At 36.3% G+C, this 17,007-nt stretch overlaps 1 protein-coding gene across 2 annotated transcripts in view; it reads right to left on the bottom strand.

The window, feature by feature from the left end:
* The window catches only part of LOC127972727 (stAR-related lipid transfer protein 13), an 82,198-nt gene that overhangs the window by 41,322 nt on the left and 23,869 nt on the right, over positions 1 to 17,007 (bottom strand). For both annotated transcript variants that reach the window (XM_052576464.1, XM_052576465.1), the window contains exon 5: positions 12,098 to 12,128. In XM_052576464.1, coding sequence (XP_052432424.1) covers positions 12,098 to 12,128 — 31 coding nt within the window. The remainder of the gene's footprint in view (positions 1 to 12,097; positions 12,129 to 17,007) is intronic.

Raw genomic sequence — 17,007 nt, 5'->3', positions numbered from 1 at the left:
TGAAGATAATGAATTACAGAATCAACAAACAAGCAAAGAATTGAATCAGTTAATACATTAATGAATCAATGAAGTAACAGAACAGAATCAACTGACCCTAAAATATTTGCTAAAGTCACTTGTGCTTGAATGAACAGAATGAACTGAATGAACAAACAGACAACTGAATCAAAGAATAGATCAACTGACAGCAACAGAATTAATGGTCTTAATATTTGTATATATAATATTTGCTAGCCACTTGTGACTGAAAGAATGAAATAATGAACTGAAGAAACAAACAGACGAAAAAACTGGAGAAACTAATGAACAGCCAGCTGAATGAATGAATCAAATGAATCAACAGAATCAACATCAGAATTAACTCATGACTGAAAGTAAATTCCTTTTGCTATGATGTCTTCAATATCATTTGGGAATAAGATTGTTAATACTGAGAAGATTATTATGGCTAGACTAGGAGAATACCCACAGGAAGCAGTGACGTAAAAGAGGAAGTGGCCGTTAGAATGTGAATGGCTGTCCACACAAACCCAATGGGGTTGCTTGTTTTAGCAAGACCCCATCAAGCTCTTATCTTCCCTCCAAACAGACCCTTTAGGCTGAATATGTAAATACAACACACTTTGCTGTTCCTCTTTAAGATGCAAGCTAGCTGAGAAGTTTATCTGAAAGGCTTGAGCACAATTAATTGTCACTAATGCCTGTGTTGGTTCCCACACATATAAATAGAACATTTGTTCACCGCAAGCAGTTTCATTTAATCTACGCTATGCATTATACATGAAACCGCATGTGATCTTCTCTTGCACCTCTTGTTTTTTTTATCTACGAGCTCAGAGACTTGAGCTCCAGACTGACCACTGAGCTGGAATGAGAAAAGGCCCAGATGTTGAGAAGCTGGGCTCCGGTTGGCCCCCTCACTTGGCCGTGAGGTCCCAGGCCAAGCTCCAGGAATCCTCCAGGGGGATCACGCTTCCCAGTCTAATGCATTCAAGGCGTGGAATTCTCCCCCAACCACTCTTTTGCTCCCACTCACACATATGGGCCCATCTTATGCATGCGCTATAAATTTCCTTAGCAAATATTCCCAAGCCAGGGCTGTAGTTTTCCAGGGAAAATCACCAAAGTAATGTATATGGGGCTTGAGGGGGAGGAAAGACCTTAAAGCAATAGTTCATTGTGATTCAAGTTCAAGTGAGTGTGATTCATTGTGTAAAACATTTTATTTTATTTTTTTTGTAAATCACTGTTATACTAAATGTGTGAGTGACTGTGGTTATGTTCAGAATAGAACTCTGACATACTATTTTTCCTGTTTCTGCAAGTATACAGTATTTGTAATGCATTCAACCATATTCACGTGTAAATTAACTGCCACAATAATTTTTGCTTGTAACTTGTGACTGAACAAACACAAGAACTGAACAGAATGAGCAAACAAACAGTGAATTAATAAATAAATCCATGAATAGTAAAAAGGATCAACAGCTACTATAATTTCGATTACAAACTTGTGACTTAAACAGAACAACTAAACCGAATGAACAATCAAACAAGTCAACAAAGAGAAACAACTAAATGAACAAAAAGGAACTGAATCAATGAATAGTAACATAATCAACAGCCGCTATAATATTTGTTAACCATTTCTGACTGAATGAATGAACTGAGCAAACTACTGAATTGACAACTAAATCAACGAATAGTACCAGAATCAACAGTTACTACTATATATTTGCAAGCCACTTATGCCTGAATGAACAGAATTATTCAAATGAATGAACAAACAAACAACTGAATTGCACTTGATTCAATGAATCAATTAATAGTAACAGAATAGTAACCAAATTAATGAATAGTAACATAATCGACAGTCACTGTATTTTTAAGCCACTTGTGATTATATGAACAGAGCATATATCTACTTAGCATAGTAAACTAATGTAAACTAGCACACAAAAGAGTCACACACACACACACACACACACACAGATGTCAAGAAGGGGCCAGTGGGGCTCTGTGAATGCTATTGTTAAAACTGTATTGTTTAAACTGCAGTATGAAAAGGATGTAATGCTGTCAAGTCAGAATCTTCTAAGATTCAACCAACCACAGAAATCCATGGGAAAACATTTACAGTCACACACACCACCTGGCTTCTATTAGCAGAGAGGGGATTATAACACACACACACACACTCTCTCTCTCTGTGCCCTCTTACCCAATTTGTATGTACGCAGGCTGTGATTTGTGCACTGGAACACACTGTATGTGCCTGTGTATGTGCAAAGTCCCATTTTAATGGAAATGACTCAAGCTGTCTACTGGCTGAATGCAATGTAAGTGGTCACAATCTGATTTCAGTCAACATTTTATTTGATTTGAATTGCATAAATCCAATGACATTTGTACAATTTGTGCAACTAAATACAAGATAAAACAACAAACAAGCAAATCAGATGTTCTTCTTCTCATACCATCTTTGCAGGAAACTAAATAAGGTTGAGAAGTATCTTTTGGTAAAGCAAGCCGGATTTTAGGACTAGCAAAACACAATAGGCAGCCAAATCTCCTAAATATTAGCAAGCTGTTAACTAACAATGCAATGAATTAGAAGACAGTTTTACCATGAAAGAAAAAAGAAGGTGATCCAGGTGAAATACTTGGCACAATATCTCAGGAGCTCAATCCAGAGTTAAAGTCTGTTTATTCTCTCCTGTCTGTAGCCTGCTTGATTGCCCAGCCAAATTGTTTAATAAGCACTTAACCACAAGAAAGCCCCACTATCCCGCAGGGACACCGCGGTCTCACATAACTGTACAAGCACAAGCCTTAGGAGAGGAAGAGGTGTTTGGATAAAACCGCTCTACAGTTTGGCCTTCAGAATTTTACATTAAACAAAGTTGCAACCCAAAACAGTGCCAAAATTGTTTATAGTACAAAAAGTAACCAAAAGTGGAATGTACACTGCAATGGATTAAAACTAATCCACAAAGGCCAAACAATATGCAAAATGACCACTTCATCTATATTTTATCAGATGAGATGGATATAAAAAGTATGATTTTGAGAGATTTCATTACTAGTTACAGGATAGAGTGGTTACAGTTTGCAAGTAAGGCTCAAATACTGTACAAATGCAAACATGTTCATACAACCGGCCAAAAGTATTTTGTAAAAAATATTTTGTTCAGCAGGGGCATGTTAAATTGATCAAAAATGACAATGAAGACATTGACAATATTATTTTAAATTAATGCTGTTATTCAAATTTTGTTCATCTGCATTACTCTCCCTCACAGTATTTAAGGTTTTTATCTCGGACAATAATTTATTGCCCAACCACCACACACACAGTTCCATCAGTCTTGTAACTGGATTGATGCCTCTTTTACTTCATATTAACTTAAAAAAAAAAAAAAAAAAAAGAATATGCTCCACCTGCTTTAATTGTTCTTGAGCATTTATACATCCTGGGATTTGCAGTGCACTGAATGTAATTGGTGGGGATTGCAGAGGTGACAAGTCTTGCACAATGGGGCCTGATCCAAATTAGTGGCCGTTTAGACCTTCTACGACATCTCCTATTGAGAGAAAATCACACTCTGGCAAGCATGAGTTAATCAAATTATAGGGGAATTATAGAGAAAGATTCCTTACCGCAAGAACCCGTGATGGTGCAGTAAAAAATTAAAATGCTGCATTATGGAAATTGCTTTTTAAACACAAAGGCATGGTTGTAGGTAACAAAAAATAATCCATCAATCCTTGCACAAAAACAATCAAAGGATTTATAAACCTATAAACGAAACTGAGACCAAAAAGCAATTCCAGCATTTTAGAATTCCAAAGTGCCAGTGCCAAGAATGAAAGTCCACAGGAAGCCACAAGCCATTTTCCATCTTTCCACATGTGGAATAGCCTATTTCATGCTCTCCCTGTGGCAGCACAGCCTGCCAGGCCACATGACGACCTGCCTGTAAATTTAACTCATGATGTCATTGATTTGGGCCACGCAGGAGCAGAAGGAGGCTAAAAAGATCACATTATAACATAATCGCATTAACCAATCCTCATTGAATGACTGTGTTTCATGACAGAAGTAAACACTTTCAAGTGAAAAACTATTCATCAGTGGCACTTACTAAGACATGCATATTCTACTATAGCACACGCTTAGGGTTTTTAAACTTTGGTATGTAAATAGTCCTGAACTGGTTATGCTGCAGACATGAATAATGCAACAAATTGTGTGGCTTGCTGCGTGGAAATGTGCTATTGCGTTTCTCAGCATTGGGTCTTAAAAGGACAGTTCACCCAAAAATTTACATTTTCATTTACACACCCTCACATTATGTCAAACCACGGGGCCCTAGTGGAGTACAAGACAACACAAATCAAATTAGCAAAACACAACAGAAACAAGCCACAACACACAAAATTAGCACAACACAATTGAAACAAGCTATAGCACAATTAAATTTGTACAACACAATGGAAACAAGCCGCAACACAACAAAACTTTAGTACAATAAAACGAAATTAGTCTGATGATACACGGGGCAACTTTTTTAACAATGTTGCAGGGCAGCTTTGGGAAATGTTGCCATTAACAGGCTACGAGGTGAGACACGGGGCTAACAACTGATCTTATGTATCCAAATAGAAATTTGTTACCTATTCTCAGTGGAAAAGTTGGTGATAAAAAACATTGTTCAAAACAATTTGCTCAAAACGTTGCCCGTGTTTCATCAGTCTTAGTCCAATGCGTTGTGTTGTGGCAAATTTTATTCTGATGTGCACTACCAGCCCACCATACAAACCCTTAAGATTTTGGATATTTTTGAAACACAAATTTAGATATTTTTAAAGAAACCTGAGAGGTTTCTGACCCTGGATTGAAAGTCAAAGAAACCCAAAATTTGTCTTTTGAAAATGAAACAAAGTCTTATGGATTTGGAACGACATGAGGGTAAGTTATGACATCATTTTTATCTTTGGGTGAACTATCCCTTTATGATTGCCACAGATAATCAAACGGGAAGGATACAAGTCATATACTATAAGGACCACTATATGATATGATGGACCAGTATGCAACCACACAGAACACCCTAGCAACCACCTAGAACATGTTAGCAACAGAATAGCAATGTGCTAACAACCATTCTGAATTCATAGCCATGATTACAGGGTTCACAATTTCTGACATTTCAGTTTTTTGATGCCTACACAATGATTAAAAAATATATACTTTACAGAAATTGCACTTAAAAAATGTAATTCCTAAATGAAGACATAGGCTATTTTAGAAGAAGAAGAAAAAAAATCACTTTTTAGAAGAAATTCACTTTTCCATAACCTTCCTCTGCCCGTCCTTTTAAAATGCCCCGATGTTTCCAGGTTTTCTAAAAGATCTTAGAGACACAACAATGGCAACCACCCAAAATATCTTCACATCTTCAAATCTTCTCAGGTTTTCTGCAGAAAAATGAGAAGGTTTGTTTCATTTCAGTCATAGTGACCAAATGGAGGTGTCATGGAAGATTTGGGGGTTACTAAAGCTGAAAGGCTCTTACACAAATGTTTCTCCTTTTTTTTTTTTTTTTTACAATTTGTGAAGGATACTGAGTCTGTATGTTCCTTCTTGTCTCTTTAACTGCGCTTCCAGAGGTCTGTTCCCATTAGGCAAGCTCAATGCTGTGAACAGAGAAGAAAAGCTAAACCTTCTGGCTGCCAATCAAAAAACCACATTACCTATTAGTCTAGTTCAAAAAACAATCTATAAAACTATTACTGTCAAAGGTATCTCAGCCAGCTTACAGTGAAAATAATGATCTAACAGTATTTATTTGTTTTTGCTTCTATGTGCGACTGCAGCCAGCTACTCATTTCTTTTGACACTAGTATTTTGAAAGTTGTGGTGGAAACCAAGGTCATAATAATAACTTCTAGCACTGGGTTGTTTTTACAGTTCCACACTAATTTCAAGCACAATAGGTTCCAACAGTGGAAGCAGTTTGCGAAAATATACACCCTACGATATAATATCATTTGTAAAAAGACCAACCAGCTTCCTTCAAGGACTTCACTCCCTTTCATCTCACAGTGAATCAGGCATAGCTCTCCTGGATTCTGTCTTGAAAGGGCCTCAATTACAGAGGGCTCCTTAGAGACAGAATGAGACAGGCCAGCCAGACAGGACTCCATGGTGAGCAGCTGCAGCTGTTGGGGTCACCCTCGCTGGCCAGTAAGAGCCAGCTACCCTGGATGAGAAAAAAAGAGCCAGTCTAGAAAGCAGCTGGCTAGAGAAAAGATCCTTGAGAATCATCAGGAACACATACAGGCAGTCTAGGAGGTTTACATAATCACTGCTGGCAGATTTAAAATACAGTTGAAAAGGAACAAGAAAGGAAGAGGAAAAAGGAAAGGAAAAGGAAGAAAATGAAGTGGAAAAGTGAGAGTATGAGGAAAAGTAGGAAAAACTAAGGAACAGAAAGGCAAAGAACTAGGAGATGGAAAAATAAAAAAGGAAAGAAAATGAAGCAGAAAGAGGAAAAAGACAAAGCATTAGAAAAAGGAAAGTTGTAGCTTGCTGAGGATAATGAGACAGAGAGAGAGCTACAGATGATTGATGTGCACTTCTGGTCATATCCGGTCAATACAGATTGCATTAGCTAAATTAGCTTTGCAGGGTCGATATAACCAATGAAGTTGGAAATGAAATTGATCGTTATGATGTGATTGATGAATGATAAAACTCAAACAGAAACGTAAAATCAATGAGGCATATAAACATAACATACATCATACCCAAAGTGGCTGACTGATAATTTCCTTACAGTGACGGTTGAAGTTTCATCATTTTTGTACAGGGTCTTTCTATTTACTTTAATGCATTGGCCCCTGATGCACGACATTTTGTTCTCAGTGGAATCTGATTTGCAATCAGTTTAATATAACATTATTCTGGCTCTAAACTGCAGTGGTTTTTATTTTATCTGAAGAGGTAAAACTACTTTACAGCTTTATCTAATCAACTGAGGACAAATTCAATCTGGGTGGATGGATGGACAGATATGGATGGATGAACAAACAATAGAAAGAATGAGTCACACATTTGTGCATGAAACCAGTGTATGAACATTTTCACGAACAAATCACGATTTTCTAAAACTTTCATATCAAATGTTATTCTAAATTTAAGAAAACTTAGATCAGAATTTAGACTTAGTTGAGATTAACTAAAGGCTGTAAAGGAAATGTTGCGTGTAAAGCCCTTATATGGAGATGGACTGGGCGTGTTTTATGCAAATGACTAATGTTGTGCATGTGGTTGCTTATTTTGAATACTAAAAGGTCACTAACATTATGGATGAGGATAAAAACAAGTTTATGTGCAAATTAGGCGGAAAGTTTTCATGAGAAGTTGTGTGTATAATCAACGCAATGATTAGTGAGTAGCTGTGTTTCCTTTACAGATTTGCACAAAACTTTTGCGATGTCATAGATAGATAGATAGATAGATAGATAGATAGATAGATAGATAGATAGATAGATAGATAGATAGATAGATAGATAGATAGATAGATAGATAGATAGATAGATAGATAGATAGTGTGGTCATTTGGAAATTATCTTCCTAACACTGATGTGAGAACAGAGTGTCCCGAGTAGAAAATTAATGTTTTCAAACTCCCTTAAGTCTCTTTGTTTTCATTCAGTTGTTGAATGGCTTTGGGTTTTCCCTGTCAGAGCAGAAAAACAACATTCTCTGAGAAAGGGAACTCCGTGTTCAGCACTGTCTGTCCAGGTTCTGGCTTCAGCACCAGTGGCCTCTAGATGACAGTTCTGGGTCGCCTTTTACTCTGCCTCTCGGTCATGTCTTTCTTTGTGAGACGGGAGGTCTGACAAGGTGATGTTTACCATAACAAAAAACCATGCATTTCTTAAAACAGCGATAAACGACGAAAAAAAAAGACGGATGACCCGTTCCAAAGCGTCAAAGCCGTTTCATCGCTCACAAGAAAACATGAACACAGTCTAGTCTCCTTACAAATCATTCCAGAGTGGGTTTGGTTTTTTGCAAACAAAAAAAATAATATGGGAAATTTTCCAGAATTTAACTCCACATATTAAACGGTTAATGGATTAGTGTACGCTTTCTCCAACAACACAATTTCAAAGCAATATGGAGAAGAGGTCAAACTAACTGTTTATATCTAAGGAAAGACAAACAACTGAAAAAAAATGAAGCGGGTCAGAGGGGTTGAGTATTTTTCCATATGTCTGGCTGATGCTGTTTCTTAAACATGAGAAGTGAGGAATCTGCTGTATAAGTCATGTTATCTCTGGTGATCCTCATACAGCATAAGACATGTATTATTAATTCACATCTGGTCATAAGACTGGCCTCTCAATCGAAACTGCCATGTCTAGACATGGATAAAAACAGTTTCTTTGAGTATAGCTTTCAAACCCTTCAGAGATAAAGGTCTTGGTGCATGGGAGGATGTGCAATTTATGTTTTGTCAAGGAATCCAAAAAGTGAAGCTCTTGAGTTCTTCACAGGGGTCTGGCACTGGTCTGAATCAGAGCTAATGGCCTTTTATGAGGCGCAAGGATACTTCAGTTTATAGGACCCTGCAGGGCCGATGGGTAGATCAGAGTGACCATTATAGACATGAACTTGGTTATGAGACCACAAAGTTTCTTGGATCCAAAGGCATGTGGAAACTGTTTCACTACACCTTCATAGGCAAGTAAAAGATATTGTTTTGATGAAATACTTTATTGTCAAAGTTTGCCAAAATAAACAAAATTGAAATGTTTACTTAAAAAAGTCTTGCCTGAAATTAAATGTTTTAATCTGTCTTTAAGTTTTAAAGGGTTAGTCCACCAAAAAAAAAAAAGGAAATTCCTGTCATCGTTTACACACCATCAAGTTGTTCCAAACTTCTATAAATGTTTCTTTCTTCTGTCCAAAACAAATTAAGATATTTGGTAACCAAACAGTTGCTGGTATCTATGGTATTTTTTTCTTCCATCAAAGTTTACCAGCAACTGTTTGATTACCTAAATTCTTCAAAATATATATGTTCTGTATTCACCAGAAGATAATAATTCATATAGGTTTGTAACAACTTGAGGGTGAGAAAAGAATAACGTTGTATTCAAAATTATCATTTTAAATGATCCCTTTATAGTTAGCAGTTCACAGTTCACCCCAAAATGGAAGATTCTGTGGATGGTGTTTGGTATTTACAGAACTTATTTTGTGTTCCAAAGTAAGTCATACAGGTTTATATATATATATGACTGAAGCTTTTCTAAATCCTAGCTAGAGATTTTAAGCCTGGCTCCTAGTTAATAAACTTGAATATAGTGGAACAGGTGGCTCACATGGTGGTCGGCTTCATGTGAGCAGGACACCCAAACAGTGACCTAGCAACCTCTGTTTTTGTCTTTGTCCCAATGTTTCTCATTATCTGTGTGGCTCATTTAAATCTATGTGCCTAATCTAAAGCTATTAATGCAATTTTTTTTGTTTGCATTGTTTCAACCAAATCAAATGGTAAGAAAGACAGGATAGCTTTCCTCTTAAAAGGTTACAAACAATTACTGAACAGATTTTTATAGTCACCAAAACCTACTGTCGCTCATTGCTCCACGGCATGATTTTTAACCCTGATCAAAATGCACAGCACAAAGCTTTAAATAACAGCATTTACAGTGATCTGATGGAAATAGCATGTTTTAATTTTAGAAGTCATCATTAAATGCTCCAGTGGCTGTAAGCGAGGTCTGGACAGAGTCTTTCTGGAGACTGTCACTCTAACGAGGTGTGTAGTATATTATGGAGCTGGTCAGCCATCTGGCTTTGTAGCAAAGTGACATCATGCAGTCTCTACGTCTCTCCTGCAGTAAAATAAGAAGGGGGGAAATACTACACCACATGTGGCCTTCACTCGGCGCTTTTCTTTTATAGCATCATCATTGTTATTACTATTAGCATCGCTATCTAATCGAAGACACATGGTTAGTCGTAAGATTGAATAAAAGTGATGTTGACACCCAAAGTGGAGAGATCCATTTAAACAAAAGCTGAAATTTATTATTATTATTATTATTATTATTATTATTATTATTAATTAATTAATTAATGATGATAATAATATTTATGTATATATATATATATTTGTGTATATATAGGCACATCAAGGTAAATCATATATTACTTATCAGCCTAACATAACATAACATAACAATGGTCTGGAATGCCCTCCAAATTTTGACAGGGTCCCACAGCAAGCCAGGACACATAAATAGGGCTATAAATGAGGGTCTGCTCTACGTCCCTCACATTCTCCAGACACACAGAGGAACAGAAGAGCACCTGTCTGTGTCACTCATAATGTACCAGCCTTTAGTGAGACCTCGAGAGGAAAAAAAGAGAATGGACTGAGAAAAGAAAGAGTGTAACAGATGTTTTATCATGTGGAGAAAACAAATATTAAACTCACTTTTCTTTACTTTTGCCTTCCTTCCTTTCTTCTGCATGTCTTGCTTTCTTTTCTTTGTTCCATTTTTCTTTTTGTTCCCTTTTTTTTCATTTTATAATTTTTTTCCCCATTACTTCCGTATTTCTTTTTCCATTCTTCATTTGTTTCTTTTTTTATATCTGTTCCTTACCTATCTTATAACCTTTGTTCCATTGTTATCTTCTTTTTTCTTTCATATTTCATTCATTCTTTCTTTCTGTCTTTCTTTCTTTCTTTCTGTCATTCTTTTACCTTTTGTTGTTATTTTTCTTTCCTTTGCTTCTTTTATACTTCCTTTGAATTCCTTTGAATTGCCTTTGTCCCATTGTTTTTTTCATTTTTCTTACACATTTCTTTCTTTCTCTTTCACATATTTTACCCTCCTTTTGTTCTTCTTTTTTTCCTTTCTTCCTTCTCTTCTTCTCTTATACTTCCTTTATATCACCTTTGACCCATTGTTATTTTTCTTTTTTTCTTATGAATTTCTTTCTTTCCTTTCTTACGTTTCTTTCTTTCCATTTGTCTTTCCATCTTTCACTTTTCTTCACGTCCTTCTTTCCCTATGCATTCCTTTCTTTGCTTCCTCCCATATTTCTTTCCTTCTTCCAATTCCTTTCTTTCCATCCTTTTTGCCATCCCTTTCTCTATATCCTTCTTTCCATCCTTCCATATTTCTCTTGCTTTTTTCCATCCCTTTCTTTGCATCATTCCATCCAGCCATCCTTCCTTTCTTCCTTACTTCCATATTTCCTTGCTTTCTTTCCATTTCTATTTATATATTTTTCCATCATTCCATCGTTCTATCTTTCTTTCCTTCTTTTTTTGTTTATTTCTTTCTCTTTCTTTGTTTTTTTCCCCATATTTCTCCTCAACATAGCTGTTCCTGCTATCCTGTAAATTCAGTCCATAAAAAGTTTCATTTTCACTTAAAGTTTGCAAAAAAAAAAAGTATTTAACTTGTAAATACTACACTTAGTAAGTTCACACAGCAAAACACTGCCTGGGAACATATTAGAAATGTGAGATTGTGAGATTTCAAACTGCGACATCAGTCAAAATGAAAGGAAAGCCCATTCGAGTCCAGGATAACAAAACAAGAATCTTGTTTCATCCTTGAATTAGTCACACTCCGGGCAAATCTCGGGACAAGCTCAGGGTGCAGTTTTAGCACTGAAGACTAGAATGTTCAAGCTGTCCTGTAATTGCACACTTTAGTCATTTAATTACATTAAGCAGCAATTCAGACAACCTCTCACTGAAAACCAGATAGACCCTGTTAGAGTATTACACGGCTCCACAATGAGCCGGCCTAACTAGTGAATGTATCCACTGATTACAGCAAAGATGTAGGACATAATATCTTTAATCTAGAAGTTCATAGAGGCCTATAACATTCAGAAATTGCATTCAAAGAGCTTCTTTTAGAACCTCATCGAGCAAACAATGTCAAACGCATTTACCCAGTATTATAAATTCACAATACTGTGTCTATTACATCCAAACATGTCTTATTGCCAGCACAATTTGAAATATAAAGGAAAACGTGTACTCACCTGCATCTCCATGCCTCTTCTTGATGGACATCTGAAAACAAAACATGAAATCTGTTTAAAAACATACATCAAGGTTGAATTAATATTTTCATAACTGTAACCATACCACATAAAACGGTCCCATGAAGCATCAAAACAAAGGACCTAATGTATTGCTTCTCTCCCACAGTGAATAAAATCAACACCTGACCATTGAATTTCCTCCCACGGATCTGCTGAATGGTACATTGACCTGGGACACTATGATTTACAGTGCTCTTGCTTAGCCAAGAGAGAAAGTGCTACTTGTTTAGAGAGAGGGTCATGTCCAACATTCCAGCTGTAATCCATAAGAGGCCTGTTTTCTAGTTTCACCTTTCTGCTTCTACACTCAGGTATCATGTGCCCTGTGAAAGATATCATGGTACTCTCATGTGCATTGATTTTTCAAAAATGTGCGTGTGTGTGTGCGTGCGTGCGTGTGCGTGCATGTGCGTGCTTGTGTAATAACACGCACATACAAACATCAACATAAATATGAATAAACTACACCATGAAACTGCATATTATACATTTATTCTATATTGTGCATAGTTAAAAACTAAAGATACATGAAAATGTTTCCACAAAATGTACAAAGTTGAAAACCGAACCTTGCACAAAAAGAAGACTCAATTCGGTAATGTCAAACTTTTAAGACTGATGCAAAATTGCTCAATTTGTTCCCGCCTTGTGTGAGTGAGCAGACCCAGATGCATGGCTAATTTCAGTAGCTGAAGCAGCAGATGTCTACTAAACACAACAACGATGTAAAAAATGATGTTTTGTTGGGTCTCAAAAGGTTTGGGGTGTTTTACATTGAAAGGAAGCAGATGTGTTGTCTGGAATCACAGCAACCAACAAAACACAAGTAACTTTAGTGTAATCCAACACATTATGAGCTGTTTGAAGCGCCTGTTGATCATTGTTCGAGTATTCCCTCAGCTGTAAATGTACACTGAGGCCCTGCTTCTGTTTAATCAGATCTGGGTCTGAAAAACAGTGGAAAGAGGGGAGATGATAGATGATGTCATGGTTGCTTATAGGCTGTGAGATTTTGCAACGAGGGGTTGAATTTTAACCGCACATCTCAAAGAGTTATGGTGTTCAAATGCAAGGTACAACTGAGGGTGTTACACTCATAAACCAGCTTAAGCAGTGCGTGAAAAACTGTAAAGGGAGACCATTTCTTGGTATGTATATTACATGTTATTTTTAACAAGACTAGCGGGCCGCTTACTGGAATGTCGCCTCTCAAAACAGGTTTGCAAAGGATTACTGTGAATTTTAGGAAGAAAGAGCATGAGCACGAGTAAAGTCCTGCTGTGTTTCAAAGTGACATGTACATGACATGTAATTAAGCATCAGTGAATGATGACTAGCTTTAGGAAGAGCCACCTTACAAAAACAGATCAGGATGAAAACATTAGAAACTGAAATATCCTCACATCAGTCAATCAGCCAGACAGCAAACTGAAGGACAAAATCAAATCCAAGCTCTTCAAGTAAAGAAACCGAATGCTAACACACAAAAAAAAAAAAAAACAATGAAGGATGGGGAATGTCGTTTTGACACATGTGGTCAATATACTAATGAGCGCCTTCCTGGGAAATGTGTCATTTTCTTGGAACTGCAGGATTCCTCTGTGTGAATGATTAAGGCTGATAGGATTACAAGTATAATCATTTCTCAGTCAAAAATATTGGATAGATAGACAGATGAAAAATAATAATGCCTAAAGGGGAAACAGAGGAAAGCTAACTGCGCAGGTGACACTGCACTGGCTCAGATTGAGATACAAGATCCTAACGCAGCAAAAAGAAAACAGATGCCGTAATTTCCAGAGGCAATGGTACAATACATAAAGATTCAAAAACATAATTTGGGCTGATTCTGAATTATGAGCTGCTGGAGATTTTGGATCATGCTATATAACACAGCTCTTGAAGTTCAAGATGTATTTTTGTATGTCTGGGATTCCCCTACATTTCATTTTTAGTGGTTTTATTTGGCATGCATGACTAACGTCTATCATACTATTCACTGCAGTGGAGATTCTCAAATACATGTTTGATATTACACACATGTTCCATGTGAAACTTATACTGGACTGGCCTAAGCTGACTCTTTTAAAGGAATAGTTCACCCAAATGTGAAAATTCACCATCATGGTGTTCCAAATCTTTATGAGTTTCTATCTTATGTTGAACACAAAAGAAGATATGAAGAATTTTGAAGAATGAAACAGTTGTTAGAGCCCACTGACTTCCATAGTAGGGAAAGATATACCATGAGACCATCTACTCTTTAATTAATACCAGCATTCTTCAAAATATCTTCTTTTATGTTCAACATAAGAAGGAAACTCATTACAGGTGTGGAACATGTTGATAAACTGTTCATTTTGAGTGAACAATTCCTTTAAAGCCAACATGCAATGTTGCAACCCATTTTACTACCAAAACTCATTTCAGAGAGAAACGGTGCAATAAACAATTAATAAGATTGAGCTGTGCAATCAACCAAAAAGAAAGGGCATTTCAGAGGCAGACATTTAAAAAAATTACAAACCCTGCATTCAAAATAGACCTAATTCCATACTATATAGTACGCAAAAAACTTTATGTGAGTCAACTGAATACATAAAACATCAGATGAAAAGTACCCGGATGACCTACTACATACATCTGCCGAGATTCTTAAGTGTGCATCTGGTGGACACTTTACTATCCCATGATGCCACAGAAAGTATTTGTGAATTACACTGAAGCTACACAATTGCCAAAGGTCACATTATAATGACAACATGGCAGATGTAGTACATCCGAAATACATTCACACTATATGTGTAGAATCTTTTTTTCTTTTTTTTATGGGTGCAAAGCAAGTTTCAAAGCAAATGTAGAAACTACTAGAGCTGCACAATTCTGAATAAATTAAGAATCATGATTTTCATGAGGCTGTGACAAAATATGAATGACCTCATTCTATTAAAAAAAAAAATCACATTCTCAATTATTCTAAAATACTTTACTATGTATTCACAATATACTTTTTACAAGGCATTTTACAAAACATGAAGCCAGAAGAATTTAATTGTGTAAAATGATGGTGAATATAAGACAAAGTGAAAGATAAAAAATAGAGGGATAAGAGAGAAAGTATGTGCTGTAAAGTAAAATAAAAGCCCTTCGGCATCTACTTCAAAGTGACCCCAAAGGGCTCGGGCGGGCCAGATGTGGTCCCGAGAGCAAAGCCTCATCCATCTTGCATTCCATGAAACCCCCTGCAGCAGGACAACTTTTCTATATTTAGCTTCCTTCTTCAGCCTTGCTCAATCCACTGGAATATGTTCCATCTAGTTCCCTCATTCCCCACCACATCCCCCTCACCCCCACCCTCCCAACCCCAAAATTGGGTCTGTTGTTTTATGCTTTTGTTGGTGTTCCAACAGAAGGTCTGTTTGGGCTATCAGGCCGTGGACCATCCATCTTCCAAACTGAGGTGGGCGGCTGAGTTGGTGGTAATTTTTTGAAGTTAACATCTAGAGAACGTCAAAGAAATTCAGCTAGCATGACGCAGGGTCTTGGCTGTGTTATGACAAAAACAGTCTTAGTGAAATGCACAGTTATGGAGGAGAAAAGAAGGAATAGGTCACTGTCACGGGTGAAGTTGCGGACAAGACTTATCTGATGTATCTCATATGTTCAATGTGGAATCTGTGCATGTAGTAAATGTATAATATATATATATATATATATATATATGTATATATATATATATATATATATATATATATATATATATATATATATATATATATATCATGTTTTTGCACAAGCCTGTGTCTGTTTTCTGAAAAGGAAACAAAAAAGCAGTGTTGAGTAATTGAGGAAATGAAAGATGACTTAAAAGGGAAGGATAACGTAGGATCAAATCTATTCCCAAATTAGTCCTGCTTTTAAAGGAAACAGTGGGAATTTGAATAAGAACCTCAGTGTTGTAGCTTCTGAAAGTGCTGTATATGTTAAAACCTGCTTTGAGAGTTGTTCTGCTTCTAGGCATATTGCCAGAATGTCTCTCAAGGCTATAGTGGTGGTGAAAGGTCCATGCATCACCGTGTACAATGCGTACGTGGGTAAATGTGTGTGCATTTCATGCACAGGTTCCACACATAACAGTCCGGCCAACAGGAAGTGCAAAAGATGGGCATCATACCACCCAAGGGGTTGAGGTTTTCCCAGTCAGCCTCTGGTAGATGTTTTGACTACACCAACTGTGGCCAAACGTATTTTTCTCCAATGATGACCTTTCAGCGTTCACTTATTCGAATTAATATTTTTTTTTGTTGGTGTTGTTGTTTATATATATAAATGATATATATTTATAAAAAAATATCTAATATATTAATATACAAAAATAGTATAATATATTTATAGTAATAATAAATTAATATATTAATATAAGATTGTAGTTTTATAAAGTTTTAGTAATTTTTGGTGTTTTTATTACTTGTTTTTTCACATTTCTAATTGCTTTAATATTTTTGTTTCAGTTTTAATTATACGTCCAGATAAACTAAATGAAAATACATATTTAAAACAATCTGTTTACATTTTCAATACTATATTTTATTTCGGTTTTCATCTATCTTATTATATATATATATATATATATATTTATAATGGGTAGATGAGAATCAAATTGCATTTTATAAGCTGTAACCTCTGAATGACTGCAGACAGATAAACTTTCAGGGGAATCTCAAGTCACTGAATGGTGTTTACACAAAGCATTCTCTTTTCTGCCTCCTGTGACACAGGAAATGTGAACTTGCACGCTGATGGCATACATACTGCTATATTTACAAACCCTGATGAGCAAATGTTTG

Source organism: Carassius gibelio, chromosome B15 (assembly GCF_023724105.1).
Source record: "Carassius gibelio isolate Cgi1373 ecotype wild population from Czech Republic chromosome B15, carGib1.2-hapl.c, whole genome shotgun sequence".
Lineage (NCBI taxonomy): Eukaryota > Metazoa > Chordata > Actinopteri > Cypriniformes > Cyprinidae > Carassius > Carassius gibelio.
Note: the sequence above shows the minus strand (reverse complement) of the source record. Positions and strands in the feature narration are given on the sequence as shown.